This window comes from Larus michahellis, chromosome Z (genome assembly GCF_964199755.1).
Source record: "Larus michahellis chromosome Z, bLarMic1.1, whole genome shotgun sequence".
NCBI lineage: Eukaryota > Metazoa > Chordata > Aves > Charadriiformes > Laridae > Larus > Larus michahellis.
In genome coordinates, this window is record NC_133930.1 from 60,660,387 (window position 1) to 60,677,917 (window position 17,531).

The 17,531-nt window shown below is 39.2% G+C and overlaps 1 protein-coding gene across 1 annotated transcript in view; it reads right to left on the minus strand.

The window, feature by feature from the left end:
* The window catches only part of LOC141735970 (uncharacterized), a 42,189-nt gene that overhangs the window by 11,363 nt on the left and 13,295 nt on the right, over positions 1 to 17,531 (minus strand). Inside the window, exons 5-8 of the mRNA XM_074569520.1 lie at positions 17,067 to 17,234; positions 15,271 to 15,372; positions 11,523 to 11,633; positions 9,710 to 9,888 (exon numbers count right to left, since the gene is read on the minus strand). Coding sequence (XP_074425621.1) covers positions 9,710 to 9,888; positions 11,523 to 11,633; positions 15,271 to 15,372; positions 17,067 to 17,234 — 560 coding nt within the window. The remainder of the gene's footprint in view (positions 1 to 9,709; positions 9,889 to 11,522; positions 11,634 to 15,270; positions 15,373 to 17,066; positions 17,235 to 17,531) is intronic.

Genomic DNA, 17,531 nt, shown 5'->3' on the forward strand with positions numbered 1-17,531 from the left:
AAAGCCTGGCTAGCTCCAGAGCCTGGCAGTGGAAAGCGTAATGCAGTCGCCCCTAGGTCACTGGTTCAGATGGTTTCAGGTCAGTAGTGGCATGACTGAATTTTTTACTGTCTTTCAAAAATGTCTTCCTGGATGTGCCCCTGTGTTCTTAAACTAGACACCTCTTAAATAGGACAGGGAAATGAACTCTTTTCTCTTCTTGCTTTTTATTTCTCATTTGCCTAACTTTCTCCAACACAGCTGATCTCAGACTTGCAGTATTTTCACCTGACCGCCTTCTCCCTGAGGCCTGGTGCTGCTTGCTTAGTAGTATCTCTAAAATCTTCCCCTCCCTATCTCTTTTTTTAAATCACTGTGCTTTGCTCCAGGCTCATTTTTCGGATATTGCAGAAATTATAGCTAGAGCCTGTTTGCATTTCTTCTTCAAGCTGGGCACATTGGTGCAGAGGAGAGACTAAGGCTTTTACATCTCTTTCCCCTGCATCTTTTTCCTTTCCCCTTGAGGAAAGGAGTTGCATATGTCATTGAAGAAGAGCACTAGACTCCACAACTCTTTGTGTGGCTTTTTTCAGCAGTAGAGCTGAATTTATTTCATATTTCGTTTTTCTTTAAACAATTTACATCTAAACTAGAGAGAGTAGAAACATACTGAAGAGCAAGACAACAGGGGAAAAAGATGGAAAAACTCCTCTGATTCGAAGAACCTAATTATCCTACACCTAACTATATTGACTGTCAGATGAAGTACGATCATGTAGTGTTGTGATATGATTACTCTTCACATTCCAGTTGGTTCTTTTTTGGAGGTTAATTAATTCACTGCAATTAATTGCACAAAAGGTAATGAACCTTTGTTCATTTGTACAGTTCAAACTGTACCTCAGTTTGCAGGACCAAGCCTCACAAGAAGAACTATTGTGGGGGTTAAAATTTTGAACAACTTAAATCAGCTCAAATAATGTATCCAATTATGACTCCTTCTCTGGGCCAGGGTGTGCAATCTGTTAGTAGGCCAAAATTAACTTGTGTATCATATCAGCCAGTGTTATTTCTCATTTATTAATATAAATAATACAGTGGAAGTATTCAAAACCTTGGATTCAGCAGCCTCTTAAATGCAAATTGAAAAAAATATCCTGGAGCCATGGGAGTAATGGAATTTAGTAGAGAAGAAATCAGATTCTGTACCAGATCTAAATAATGTGGCAGCTCCCAGACTATGACGATAAAGCTCCAAGCAAGAAAGAAGAACAAATAGAGCGGTATCTTTAAGAGCGATGGCTCAGACCTAAATCTATTTATAGCTAAGCCTTTTATATAAAGTGCTTAGGCTTAGCGATGAATGCACAGACTTGCTCAAGAGAACAAAAGACCGAATGTTTGTCATAGATTGAAATGACGTGAAGGGTCCACACATGGCAGACAGAGGACTTCTCTCTTGGTATAATAATTGGACTCTGTATATATCACAGAAATTAAACTCATTTAAAAGCATTTTTTTTCTCTCTGTTCTGTTCTACTGGGAACAGAATAGGATGCATACAAGCAACCAGAAGTGTGTACTGTAGTGTCTGAGTTACAAAATTTTTGTAAATACACTTTCTGTAAAATGCTCTGTTCCCAGGTACAGAGAAGACAATTGTAGAAAAGGGAACATTTAAGTCTATATTTAAATTTCCTCTCTGTGTTTAGGGAGGGCTTTCACTTGTTCTGTGAGGCCTCGGTACAAAGTAACGTGAAATAAAGGGTAAATAGAAGACTGGTATCCAGGTTGTTACAGGAGGTGTGTAAATGTTGCTGTTGAATCTTATTTGAAATGAACAGAAAATGCGAATTTTAATAGTTTCCAGGTGTTCTGAATAAGGCAGAGGGTGAGAGTGGGATGATTTACAAACATAAACATACCCTAATAGACACAACTAAGGCACAGCAATTTCCCTCACCGAGACACCACTAATTAAAGAATATTCAATGAGGAAAGCATTCTGCTGTTGAGAAAAAGCGAAGGTTATGGACCCTTTTAAATGTAAATAGCACTGTATAATTATCTGAGCAATACTTAACTACCAATATGCTGGCTGCGTTAAAGTGCAATAAACAGAGAAGACAAGATTCTCTTGAGCTATTGAAATGGACTGGCTTTATAATGGAAACGGGAAAACGACCTAACATCTGATCACTTAGGTGATGTAATAGCTAGCGTCTAACTCCTTTTGGATGTTAAGAAATGCACATCTTTGTTCCCACTGCCTTTGCCTCAGCTTTGAGAAACTTTCTTAGTCAGTCACACTGTGCCTGAGGGCTTCCTAGAGGCGTTAAACTTGTCAGCCTAAGAAATGCAAATCATAATTCTTTTTCAAACTGACATTATCATATATAATCACAATAGAGACTGACACATCCTTCCCCTTCACTGCTGCCACCGTGTTCAGCGAGACAGCTTCTCAAGAGTATGTGTTGCAGTTTTCTTACAGCGTGTGTCAGAGAATTACAACCATGAACTATCAGGAAGGCCATTTCTCTGAGGCTTGGGCTACATGTGAAGGTGAATTTGCTCTTTATTCACAGTTCAATCTGTTGCTACTCTGAATCTCTAAAGCATGCTCTTTTCTGTCAGGGCAGTGATTTCCAACTTAACTGCTTCTACTTCCTTGCTATTACAGTTTCTTCTTTTGACTTTCCTACTTTCAGTCCATAAAAAACGCTGGCAGCAAACTCATACTCTTTAGACATTTATTCCTAACTACTGTTGTTCCACATCATTCTTAGCTGAGGGAACTGGAAAGACAAATGGAATAAATGACAAATGTAATATAAGGACCTGACAGACAGAGCTGATTTGACTGGAATACATCAGTCTGTCACATCTGGAAAGGAAATCTGCAGGGAAGATACATTGATAACGCTTTCCTGTTTGGAGACAGTCATCTTTGTAGTTTCTCCTGTACCATAAACTCATTGACATTTACTTCATATTTCCCTTTTCAGGTACTAGATTGGTTATGTATCTCACTATCCTCTTTCCCCGGGTCTATTTATGGCAAAGTGACAGGGAATAATTCCTAGGAAGACAGCAAGACACAAACCAGAGAGGCATTAGGGCATTGTTACAAACATGATCCTTTATTAAGGATCCCTCAACTCCGCCTTTTTTTTTCTCCTTTGACCCACAAAAGTCACTTGTTATACATATTTTTTTAACCAGTCTTACATAGTAAGAAGGCCACAATGAATTGAAACTGGGAAATTCTCTTTGGCTGGCATTTTTAGTGGATTTATAAGTCCTTGCATTTAATTTGCTGAGCTCCTTACATGAGGGATATTTGTTATGAGGAATTTTGGGAAACAAGCTTTTGGCTGTAATGCTTTATTATTGTGATTTCCTACTGAGCCTAGAACACTGTTAGCTCTCTAGCAGGTATACCCTCCTGATAGAGGAATGCATGCTCCACAGCCTTTAAGCCCCTTATTGGCCCATTTGTTCCTGGTCCCAGGAACTATATTCCTCCTTTTTAATAGTGTTGCAAGACCGGTATTTTTTTTATCCTGAAGGCTGCAGCATATTTTAAAGTTCCCAAGTTAGCTGCCAGGTTCTAAAAGTGACTTGGTGATGGCAGGTTAGAGATTTGTGTGAACTTTATACAACCTGTTGAGGTGATGCTCTACTGCTGTGGCTAGATTGCTTTTGTTATCTTACTGGTCTCATGTAAAGCTGGTTAAAGTTTCTCAGTCCTACACTGAAACCTTCACCATAGACATTTTGTGGTGATTTTGTATTTGCTTTACTGTGCCGAGCAACAAATACTAGTTTTAGAGGAGCGGACACTACTATCTGTAAAGAAAGGAGCAATGTTTGACTATGCTGATGTGCTTTTAGCTTTCCCTGAAAAAATGTGTAAGTTCAAGCACAAGAAACTCGATTGCTTGTACTTGCCTCAGGGTAGGACTTAAGTGTACGTCATTGTCTATCTCCTCATAATGTCCAGATGTCTTTCCTTTAGGATGAAAACTGGGCACATTGGCAAAGAAGGAGACAGCATGTTTGAGAAGATCCAGTGATCTGGACAACGGGGGATCAGAACTGTAGAGTGTCTCGTGGACAACGGGGGATCAGAACTGTAGAGTGTCTTGTGGAACTCCGCTGTTGTTAAGTGTAGGCAAAGATATTATAAATTATTGTATCTCCACTGATCTCGGTAATTTACACAAAATAAGGTTCTAACACAATGTGCGCAATATTTCTGCTATGAGGTGGCAAACACAGCTATGTCCAATGAAGTGAAAAATGTGTTTTAGTTACTCATATGGATTGTAGAGTCAAGGTCAGTGGCAGCAATTGTTTGAGGGAAAAATAAAATGACCTTGTATGCAAAGTGACTGAATCTGTTGCAGCAGCTATCAATTCATCAATATGTGATTGGATAGAGATGAGTCTGAAACAGCAGCAATTACATGGGTGAGTCAGTATGTAAAAAGCTCTAGAAACATCAATCTCTTTTTTAATGTAGGTGGGAAAAGGAAAGCTCGGGATGGATAATTTCTGCCTGTAAATAGGAATGATGAGGAAATGTAGCTCTCTCTGTTGATATGGACTAAAGGAGAAGATGAAACACCCTTTCCTTTCTCCATGACAAAACATTACACGCACCCCTTCAGACATAAATAAAAGGCTTGATTGTCTTGTTACATAGGTGGAAATCAGGCTTGACCTTGCTGGAGTCACTGGAATTACACCAATGTAAGTTGTTGTTCGTAACATCAGAATCAAGACTTGAATATTGATTACTCATTTGTTGGATACTGACATGCAGATTATCCTGAACTATTTTTGTCTCCCTGAATTATTCTTGCCTTCAATGAACAGTTTCAAAGAACATTTCATATCCACTAAGTGGGCCCACTGTTGAATGAGACAGGAGACATGGTGACGGAGGATGCGGAGAAGGCGGAGTTAGTCAATGCCTTCTTTGCTTCGGTCTTTACTGCTCGGCCCAGCCCTCAGGAGTCCCAGGCCTTGGAGAAAAAAAACAGGGAAAGAGGAAGACTTCCCCTTGGTTAAGGAGGATAAAGTGAGGCATCAGTTAGGTCAATTAGACATCCACAAGTCCATGGGCCCTGATGGGATGCACCCGAGAGTGCTGAGGGAGCTGGTGGAAGTCATTGCCAGGTCACTTTCCATAATCTTTGAATAATCCTGGAGAACAGGTGAGGTGCCTGAGGACTGGAGGAAAGCCAATGTCACTCCAGTCTTCAAAAGGGCAAGAAGGAGGATCCGGGGAACTACAGGCCGGTCAGCCTCACCTCCATCCCTGGAAAGATGATGGAACAGCTCATTCTGGGCATCATCTCAAGGCATGTGGAGGAAAAGAAAGCTTATCAGAAGTACTCAACATGGATTCACCAAGGGGAAATCATATCTGACTAATCTGATAGCTTTCTATGATGGCATGACTGGATGGATAGATGAGGGGAGAGCAGTAGATGTGGTCTACCTTGACTTCAGCAAGGCATTCGACGGTCTCCCACAGCATCCTCATAGGGAAGCTTAGGATGAAAGGACAGCAAGGTGGATAGAAAACTGGTTGAAAGACAGAGCTCAGAGGGTAGTGATTAGGGGCACAGAGTCTAGTTGGAGGTCAGTGACGAGTGGTGTTCCTCAGGGGTCAGTACTGGGTCCAGTCCTCTTCAATATATTCATCAATGACCTGGATGAGGGCATAGAGTGCCCCCTCAGCAAGTTTGCCGATGACACAAAGCTGGGAGGGGTGGCTGACACACCAGGTGGCTGTGCCGCCATACAGAGAGACCTGGACAGGCTGGAGAGTTGGGCAGGGAGGAACCTTATGGAATTCAATAAGGGCAAGTGTAGGGTGCTGCACCTGGGGAGGAATAACCCCATGCACCAGTAGAGGTTGGGGGCTGACCTGCTGGAGAGCAGCTCAGTGGAAAGAGACCTGGGAGTCCTGGTGGACAACAGGATGACCATGAGCCAGCAATGTGCCCTCGTGGCCAAGAAGGCCAATGGCATCCTGGGGTGCATCAAGAAGTGTGTGGCCAGCAGGTCGAGGGAGGTCATCCTCCCCCTCTACTCTGCCTTGGTGAGGCCACACCTGGAGTACTGTGTCCAGTTCCGGGCTCCCTGGTTCAAGACGGACAGGGAACTGCTACAAAAATGATTAGGGGACTGGAACTCCTCTCTTATGAAGAAAGGCTGAGGGATTTGGGTCTCTTCAGTCTGGAAAAAAGATGACTGAGGGGGGATCTCATCAACACTTAAATACTTTAAGGGTAGGTGTCAGGAGGATGGGGCCAGGCTCTTTTCAGTGGTGCCCGGGGACAGGACAAGAGGTAATGCACACAAACTTGAGCATAGGAAGTTCCACCTAAACGTGAGAAGGAACTTCTTTCCTTTGAAGGTGGCAGAGCACTGGAAGAGGCTGCCCAGAGAGGTGGTGGAGTCTCCAAGTCTGGAGACATTCAAAACCCGCCTGGACGCGTTCCTGTGCAACCTGCTGTAGGTGACCCTGCTCTGGCAGGGGGGTTGGGCTAGATGATCTCCAGAGGTCCCTTCCAACCCTATATTCTGTGATTCTGTAAGTGGAAAATATTTTCTTCCTGAGTGACGCAAGGCCTGGAACATAATGTTTCCAACTTAATCACGCTGCTGACATGTTACATAAATGCTGTGTTAAACTGAGAACGTTATTTGTAATTCCCTTAGAAAAGAAAGTGGGATGAGCTGCATCTGTATGCGTTGTTCCTCTTATGCCCTGACAGAAATCATACCAAAAGAAAGAAGAGGTGAGAATGAGTCTAGCTGAGCTCCCTGTTACTTCATTTGGGCATTGGATTTCTCAGTAGTGAAGAAGCGTATTTGTATTTAAGTATCTTTCTTTCTGTCTTACTAAACGACTCTTCAGAGTACTCTGTAAGCACACGAGGCAGTGAAGATGGTCCTTGTGCTTTCAGTTTCTAAAATAGTACTGCAATATTTCAATGTATGCTTTGGAGTCCAGAGACAGAGGGAGAGCAGCTGGCAATAAAATGGTATGAAATAATTACAAAGTGGTTGAATGGCACTAGTCTTGGATAATGCAAAAAAACCCCAAGCAGTAGTTATTACTATAAAATATTTATGCAGTGCTTTACATTTATTTAGTCTTTTTAAGCAAAGGCAAATGCATGCTTTCAGGGTAAAGAGCCTACTATCAAAACATAAGGTTAGTATCATTGAAATAGTTATTTTTTTCAGTGCAGTAAATAAGACAAAGCTAGCTGGGGAAGAAAAGATAAGCTTAAAAAGAAACCTGCTATTTGAAAGAAATAAAAGTGAATTTAATTAAATATTAATGAATGTAAGATTATGAGGCATCTTCTAATCCTCAATACAATTTATCTAGCACTTTTTGTCTTCAGAGGTACTTAGTTGACTGGAAAGTGGGGAGTATTTAAATGGCATAGCTAGATTATTTTTTTTTCACATTTCAGGAGTTTAATGACAAACCTGACTAAGACAAAATAAAAAATTCTCTCCAATCAAATGCTTCTATCTGTTTGTATTCTTTTTAGTGTGTGATTTATTTGTTTATTTATTTTTGCTTTGAGACCAGAGTAGATATTGTCATAATAATGAGGATGGAAAGCCAGACTGCTTTGTTGTATAACCAGTGGTTCTGCCTCATAACCCTGATTAGATGGCTATATCATGGCATATGCAGAGAAATAAGCCTACCAGATTTTCTGCCGGAAATGTCAGATGGATAGAGAATTGTAGAAAAGCAAGCTCTTTCTACAAATTTTAATTACTTTTCACAAAATGCCTTTTTCCCACAGAAGTGTTCGGTTATGATCAAGAAGCTTAAACGTTGAAAGCTTGATTAATTTCAGTTTGGATATGAAATGGCAATGCCTCATGTGAATTCTTTTCTTCATCTTAACAGTATTGTCCATGAAAATCTATGCTTAGGGTCACCAGGAGGAGGAACCAGAATGTATTGTGAGGGGTATAAGAGATCTTGAACTATCGAGAAAGACTAATCCGTGCCTGTCCTCAAAGTACAGTCCTTGTGAAGCATTACATCAGCTTCTTTCAGGAAAAATAATTTGGTTTCTAGCTTTTATTAAAAAGGAAAAAGTTTCAAGTGAGGATTTTACTGGAGTGGCTCTACTATTCAAGTAAAAATGACCCAACAGGCTAATACATATAAGCAAAAAGTTAAATATATAGTGTATGATGTATGAAATTGAGAGAGATGACACAGTTGAAAAAACAACATAAAGGTAGATTCATGATCATGACTGAACTCTTCTGTTGGTTGAACTTCCTTAACGCCACCTTGTTGCCTAGATTATATTCATGTTTATTACAAAAGCGTGCTGCTATATCTACACATGTATGTGTGTACATATACGTACACACCTTTCATATGCTGAATTGATATTTCTGCTGATGTTCTTCCTGGGTTAGCTAGGAGATTCCCTGGAAGCTACTTGGCATTCATCTACTGATAAATATCTCACCAAAGCAAATTTTATCAGCTTCTCTAAGTTTTCTTGAAGTCAGGTTAAAACAATTGCTAAGCGGATGACCTTGAATCTTTTTTACAAGCTGTAAATGTTTTACCACAAAAAGCCCTGAACAGACAACAGGCTTTGAAATCAATCTGTTTGTTTGATTTTAAAGATGTAAGTTTCTCAATGAATAACTTCATCGTGAAGCTACACAGGGAAAGGGATTAGTAACTTGTAATTTTAAAATAAAAAAAAAACCAGGTACATGCAGTACCTGCTGAACCACCTCACAGGCTACACTAAAATGCTACTTAAGGGCAGGTGAGTTCATTGGCACTGCTGTGGCCCAGGGCCATGAGCTGTGCCCATGCCAGTTGTCCCCCACCTGCAGAGCTAGCCACTTGAAAGGAAAACTCCCTTTTTCCCCGTCCTCTTTTTAAATGCGATGTCTTTATTTATTCATTTATTTAGTGGAAAATAACTGTAGCATTGTATATATACAAATGATTGTAGCTGAGATAACTGTAAAGTCACTGATTTAGGGACATTAAGACTCACCATATAACTAGAGGGTTGTAAATTATACTGTATTGAAATGGAACCTCAGAATAAAGCCAAGTATTTTATTTCTCTTTATGAAGAACATGTTTTACTCCTGTTTTGAATGTCTACTGTTAGATGAAGTTAAAGTCTTATATACTAATTAGAAGTACTAAGTACTGTACAGCTCCCTACCCACATGACAGAGGATGAAGTGCTGAGCAATACTACTCTGAAGAAACTGAGCCTTCCCAATACATCTCTCTGCAGGTCTATAGTTCATTCACACACACAAAGAAATCTCGTGGTCATGCCTGTTTAAGAAAATACATATAAAGATAGATGGAATATAGAGCTACTACAGATTTGAAACTACTTAATCTCATTCAAAGCCTCCTAGAGCCTACCCAATTCATAGACTTCTTGATGATCAGAAGTAAGAGATTATATATGAATCCATAAAAGCCTGACAGTGTCTATGTCTGTGACTGGGATACCGGAAGACAGAACTACTCAACCACATACAAAAACATCTTTAGTGCTGATGTTATTCTGCAAATAATACAAGTCAAGATAATGATCGGTAAATTTGAGTACAATACGGCTGTACTTCGTAGTTCAGGACACAGCTTGCCTCCTCACCAGGCTCTCTCCTTACCTTCTTGTGTTTGTAATAGTGTAGGTAGCCGTTATGTTTCAGCACAAACCACCTCTTTCTCCAGCCCTTCAATATCGCTGACTGTGTTCGTTTATGCAGATATCCTCGGCAGGTAGGTCTGGGGGTGTTAGGGTAACGGCTGATATCTGATCCCACCACCATAGTCAGGATATCAGGACCTAAAATATTACATGAAGAATGTGAAAACATAGGTCAAAACTATAATCCAGTCTGTATACCAGGGGTATTTTTGAATACCCCTATGGGGTACGGAGCAGGAAGGCAGTATTCTATCCCATGCCCTTCTCCTCCCAATGTAGCTTCTAGAAGTTGCAAGAAGAAAAGCAGGCTAGGAAATGATGAATTAAATCAAGCAATATTTAACCTTTGTTTAACAGAAACTCAGGAATGAAACCAGTTTTTTGTTGAGGACTAGCAATGGAGCCAGCTATCTGAAGACACCTCTTAAAACAGTTTTTGTGACCTACCTTTGCAAGCAGCATCTTAGGTGTTTGCATATTTTATCACTCTAGAGAAGTGGTTGGATTTCATTGCTCAAATGGTTGTACGTAAATTGGAGTTTATACAAAAATTGCTGAGAATGCTCTTAGGGGCACCTTCAGTCCCTCTTATCTTACGTATGCTCTTGAGAATTCTTTCTTTTCCTTGCCATGGAGCCTACTAACCTTTTCTATTATCTGTGCCCCTCACTGAGGGGTCTGGCTGTTGGAGGCTAACCTGTGCTAAAGTGTCTACTTACCATTTGCAAAAGGTAAGTGCTCATGTTAGGTTGCAAGATAGACTAAAAATGTGTTCTTGTTACCAACAATGGGGTACAATTTCATATTATTCACTGACGCTATCAGTAAATGGCTTTGACCTTAAAGGCTTGAAATTATGATTATATCAGATACTACTTCAGACCAGGTGGCAACACCTTAAAAAGGAATGAGATATGTGACTATAACACATTTTCATTTGCAAAACATTTGCTGGATTTCTCTTCTGGGGACATTTGACTTTGGGAATGCTGTCTGTGTGCCAAGATTTAGGCCAGGGGGTGTTCTCTGAGGAGCTAAAAATACCCAGTAATAAGAGATTTATCTACTAAAAGACTCAACATACTCTTAAATATAACAGCGTGAATGGCACCTTTATAATTAAAGAACTTGGTATGCGTCGAGTTAGATTTGTCACTGTCTTGTAAAAGGATTTTAATTTATTGAATTTCCCATGAGCTCTTGTCAAAACCATATCTGGGATAAATAAAAGATCTGCAGTAGATTAACTTTCAGCATGCAAACATGGGTATCTTTTGGGTTTAGTCATCACAATTCCAGGAAGAATATGCATGATTAATATTGCTCACTCCCTGTTACCGTGGTGCTGCAAAAGGTGCCTCATGAAATAGCCTTTCTGCTCTCCTAACCGGACTTCAGGTCTTGGTGACACAGAAATAGCTACTGGGTGCACTGAACCAAGCTGTGAAGTCTCTCCCTGAGGAAGCAAAAGTCACAAATAAGGTATTGGTGTCTCTGCAGTCACTTTCAGGAATTTCTTAGTCACTTCCTTTAAGGCAGGAGAGACAGAAGCAGTACCGTCACATGTGCTCGGGGGAATATTTTGTATGTCCATTTTCTTCTGTGTTCCTAGCAGGTCTAGATAAAAACGTGACTTAGGTAATAGTACCATATTAAATACTAATGCATTAAACCGTTAATTAAGATTTTTGTTGCATCCATCACCCAACACGTCTATACGTATTTGGAGCATTGTACAGCAATCCGTGTAATTTATTGTGATTCAAACTTACCTTTCCTTGCCAGATTGGCAGCTTCTGAATGTGGCATGCTGGTGACATCAGTTCCATTGACTGCTATCAGAATATCCCCAACCTGAAGCCCTGCTTCTTCAGCTGCACTGTCTGGAATAAAACCACTCATTTTATCCAGAGTTAGGATATCAAGTGTGTCTATGTGATAAAGTTTTTCTAGCAAAACAGGTATCTGTCCGACCAGTCAGAGATTATGATTTGGGGGCTTTGTGACATCAACTTGGAGGTGAAGCAAGTTTTTCTGAGCGACCTATTAGTTGTCTGTAAACGGAACTTCAGGATTTAGGTACTGGTTCAACACTAGATAACCACTGGCAGTGGAGGAATTTTTTTAAAATACCATTAGGACTTAAATGCTTGAAGATGCAAATAGGCATTTCAGTATCTGAAGGTTTTGGCCTAAAGTCCAAAGAAAGATCTGGTGCAATGTTCAGTAAAGTCAGTAGAAAAAAAAACCCCATTATTCTGGTGAGTTTTGGATTTAAGACCAATAGTACTTTCTGTGCTGATATTTCTTTTGCTCGTTAAAAGAATTTGGCTATAGTATTTTGTGGGTTTTGCCTTTAGGAGGAAATAATATACTAAGTTAACAAAAGTTCAGTGAAGGAGGGACTGAATCAGATTTGTTAATATATCAACCTTTTGTTTATTTGTTAACCGTCGCAAAGCATATGCACTCCTAATAAAATAGGGCTCAGACACATGCCACACAGGAATGGAGGGAAAATAGGAGATAAATATGCTGCCTTCATAGGCATCAACAAACAGTTACTTAAATCCCCCTCAGAAATTTCTCAGACAGTTTGCCCCTTCTTATTTATAATTAAGCATTCCTAATGTACTGTGAAAAAATTCGTTTCGGAAAATATTGTTCCATGTCCATACTATTTAATGTATATTTTCAAAGATTTTGTACCCTATCATGTAGTAAATGTGATCATTCAGTGAATTTCTGAGGATGCTTAGAAGTTGTAGGGAAGACCTTAATGATAAACAGGCACAAAAAACCCCATGGTTCACCCTTGTGTGTATTACAAATGATTTACAAATTTGCAAATGCTAGCACATTTTTGGTTTGTGCTGGCCTTGAGGATTTCATGCAAGACTTTATGAACATAAATGGTCTTTAAGATATTATTAAAATAATGTCTCAGTGTACAACCAAAGAGGTATACAAATGCAATTTTAATGTTTGTTTTAATGAAATGAGCCATATTTTGAGAAAACAGAATTTTACTAGAAGTTTGTTGGTAAAAAAAAATACTTTTTTTTGCTTGTTTGTTTTGTCACTGTTTTGAAGCAACTGCATTTGAAAACAAAACATACAAAAACTTAAGAGAACAGGCATACAATGTGAGCAGCTGTCTTGCTATACTTAATTAGTAGTTACAGGGTTAAATTGGTAGGTATTAGGGCTAATGTTGCAGGCATAACCATTTATTTATATTTAGGTAAAAAACTTTATCCCATTCTAATTTGAAAGACCTCTTCTGAAGTTATACTCTTTGACATAAGAATGCTAAAGGAATCTCTACGTTTACAATTGGGAAATCATCTAAAACTTTTAATACTAGAGAAAAGAAACATTTCTTTGCAACATGGATAACTTTGTATCAGTAGGTACTGAAATTCCCAGCAGTCTGGTAATAAAAGCTGTTGGTCCAAGCACACACTCATTGCCACAGTGGTGCTTTTCAGAGCGCACCTAATTTTGACCTGAACCCAATAATTTTGTTTTCTTAAAATAATCAGCAATGAATGATACTGGTCTTTAACCCTGTAGTCATAGGACACCCTAATAAGATGAGCAGAACAAGATTTTTCATTCAAATTTGTTTTCTGAGATTCACAGTAAATCACTTTTCATATAAGTTATACTGTGAACATTATCTAGGCTCAAGGACAATAAAAAAATAATATTATGCAATAAAATTAGGTAGTTGTTTCAGGATGACGAACTTTACATAGCCACTTTAGCCCCAGTTTAATATTACTAAGTCCTTTGTATAGTATTCTGCAGGCAAAGGTTTTTTTAGATTTACATTATTGGCTAAGCTTCAATTGATAATGGGAATTCCTGATTGTATTCAGACATGTATAAATACAGAATGATCTCTAGGATCTAGCATCAAAATAATTTTTATTTTTCATGTAGTTTACTCTAAAAGAGTACAAGATCGTTTGATAAACAGCAGGCATAGCCATATAGAAAGTAAAGCAGCCACTTCCAACATTTTCCCTTATTTCTTTTGAATAGGTCTGTCCTTTGCCTGAGTTCGCTTTCTGGACCGAAGGCTTTTTTTTTAGTATTTAATAAACAGAATACTTGGTCTGAGGCAAGAAGTCAGAATGAATTTTAGACCTGAACAGCAGCATCATGCAAAAAGTATGACTGAGGTATAAATCCAACTATGTTCAGATTTTGAGATTTCTAATACATAGGTTTCTAATACAAGTCTTAGAGTTGTAAAGTGTTGTTTTTTTCAAATATGTACTTTTTTGCTCTGCATGTTGCTCCGTTGCTCAGATTTGTGACTTTTCTGATCTTCCCTAGTGGAGTTTAATGATGACCCTATTTAGTATCTCAGCAGGCAGTTTTTAAAATTATGGGTTCAGCTAATGGTTTCAGAGGTCTCTGAATTTATAGGCTTTTCCAGCATTGTCAGGAAGCTGGAAAATACAATACATAAGGCTGGAAAAGTGACAGAGCTATTCTTAGATGCCTTGCTAGAGGGCACGCACTAGCATTTTTGATCTAGGATGACATTTTTCATTATATCTGCCCTTGGTAACAGAAATCTATCAGAGTCCCCTTCTCCTCCTTCTCTAATTCTACTGTGTCCATCCCAAGATGCAGCAAGCAATAATCTAGATTTGGGTACTCCAGACTTGGGTGAACCAAGGTTTTAGGTAGTAGCAAAATGACTCTGACTCCCTTGTTCCCACTGCTGTTTCTGACGGAACGAGCTTTTCACTAAATTTCTAAGCTGCCATTGCACACAGAGCTGATAATTTCAGGGACTTTTCAGTGGTGACTCCCAAGATCTCATTCCATAACTGCCAATACCATGTTCCTCATCATGTAGGCATAGTATAGACCGTTTCTCTCTAGAGGCATTACCTTACACTTCATCTTTGCTGAAACTCATCTGCCACTTTTTTGCTCACTCACTCAGTTTTGTGAGTTTCTTCTGGAGTTCCACACAGTCATTGGACTAGCCCGCAGAAGTTAACAGCACACCTCTTAAGATTTATAGACAGCTTGATGGAAACCCATTCAAGCAGAAGTGTCACCAGCTAATAAGACTTTGGAAACATTGTTATGAGGATCACTGCATCTTCCATTTCATTCTTAAAGGCCTGTTGTCATTAGTGGATGTCAGTCCCCAAAAGTTTTAGACTTTACACCTGGAGAGAGGCTGGATGCAGACTTGCATAAGGTATCAACTGGCATGGGACGACACAGAACGGTGGAGTCCAGTTTACCAACAGGCATACTGTGGCCCTAAGATACTTTGTCATGAGCAGTTCAAGGACATGTTATTAACACCTTACACCTACTAATTATGGAAATTATTTATGTACATCTATATTATATATTACTATAAAACAGATGTTCTCTATTATGTGGATCGTATTCTATCATATTATATTATATTACTAAATCTTATATATTTATTTTTATGCATTTTCATAGGCTAAGTTTACTAGTACAAACACAACTTACTTGTGTCAACTTCAGTCACAAGGATAGGCTTTGAGAACTGGATCCTGAAACCCCAAGGGTAATTGCCAGTTCCTTTAGCAATCTTCACTGTTCTTTCACGAACTGTAAAATAGGAAAAAAGACATCCCTTTTTCCCTACAAGTCAAGTTCAATTTAACAAGAAGCAGCCTGTTTTAAAAACTTTTTATCTGTAGGCACTGACGGTTACTGATTCTGCAAATGGCTGGGATGCTTTCAGTATCACTCCTAGCTGTTTTGTGCTGCCTCGTTGCCAGTGTGTACCCCCACCCCTCCCCCCAACCGATCAGATGTCATCCATGTTAGGGCAAAGACAGAATCATTGAAGTGTACTTTCATCAGCAGTTTAAGTTAAGTGTCTGGATTTTGTAATGAAGATGTAGAGAAGCATTCAGACGTTTCCACTCTACCTACAGCATTCTGGGAGAGAAAAGCACTCCTGCTCTCTGTGCCAGACCTCTAAGCTGCAAACACAAAATACAATCTAAATTCTCAAATGAGTTTAAATCTGTTTCTTGTAGTTTCGTTCCTTTTATATTTTAGAAGGTCTCTATCTTTTGGATACCAATTGTTTCTCTTCCTTTCAAGCACCTTTCCTTGTCCACTCCCTGCTCCCACTGCCTCCCAGTCTAGTCCAATACTCCACCACACCGGCACCTCCTGCCACCAGTACCCGTATGAAATATCTTTCAAGTCAGCAGAATTTAACACGTAAAGGGTTCATCCTCAGTAAAAAGGAAGATCAGGGTCTAATTGCCTGCTTCCAACTTTTTCTCAGGGTCTAGTTGCTACTGTTGTGTCTCAAATAGTCTGGCTCATTAGTAAATCTCCTACTCATGAAGGACATCAGTATAAATTCTCAGAGTATCTGCTTTTGATTGTTTGAGTGTCCTACTGTGTTTGTCTTCAAATTGTGCACTATTTGGAAGTTAGGAATTCCTTCAAATGTTACTTTACTAGTAGGCCAGTTGATGTTACCTGTGTAGAAGAGCACAGATACTTCGAAACCTACTTTAACTATATTGCTGGACTTCTGAGCTCTCCCCTGGGAGAACAGGCAATCAAAATGTCTCTCCAGAATATTCTCATATATTTTAAGGGAGACTTGTCATCTCTGGAAATTTGTAGAGGATATTTGTTTTCTCTCATATCGTGAATGATTTATAAGCTTGAGCAAAGAACGATCTCCTGCAAAGCTACTGGTGTGTTTCAGTTTGTCTTAGTTCTTTGAACTGTTTAACTTTTCAGTAACTTACTATTTGAAAAGGAAAACCTCCCATCCTCCTGCAAAAGTTATTCATTATATCTGTTTGCATGACAGGGTTTAAACAACAATAGAACAATGCTTCATACCCATAGCAAACTTGATTCTTTTCTTTCTGGATTTACTATGTTTGAAAGTTTGAGGGATAACAGATTTTATGACTATTATAATACTTTATGTCCATAAATAGCTCTCCGTGATTTTTCCATGCCTGAAGAAGCTACGAAATTGCACTGCTTCTACCCTTATCATGCAAGAGATGAGGTTTAATTATGAACTTTTAGCAGTATCAATTTTGTCAAGTAATTATGATATTTTGCAAGACAGTAGCTAAATAAGAACTACTTATTTACATTTTTTTATAACAGTTTAGCTTCTTGGGTTGCTCTTTTTTCCTGTCTTCAGCATAAGCATCCAGCCTCTTCTCCAAAATGTTGATCCCCTGGAATCCTCAGAGTGCCCAAAATAAATACATTTTTATGACACTTATTACCTGTTGCTTTAGTCAACTTACCTGCCACTGGTCTAGGCCTTTTGCTGAGACATCTAGGACTATTATCCGGTGAGACATCATCTCCTCTGAAAACCCAGGAAGCAGAATGAAAGTTTTCTGTATAAAAACCTCTGTCCTCGTTTTCAGAATGTAGTCCCAGATCTACTGACCGAGTATCCTCTGAATTTACTGTCATGAGGATAAAACAAGTAAAAGTAATGTCAGCAGGGAAAATGCATGAAAAACAGACCACAGCCAGTCAGCATGCAAGAAGTGCCACAAGCTTCTTAATGAATGGTTTGTAATGTCTGTACTTAGTTCTGCAATCTTACTGCTGTTAAAGGGGCAGTCTGCAAAGATGTCCAAATATAAGATCACAGTATTGGATGCTATGGCATATTGGACTTGAATGCCAAACACAAATAGTCAAAACAGGAGCTGCACCTCTTAAAGAGAAGTCTGGCGTTAGCCAACTCTTAAGCTTTT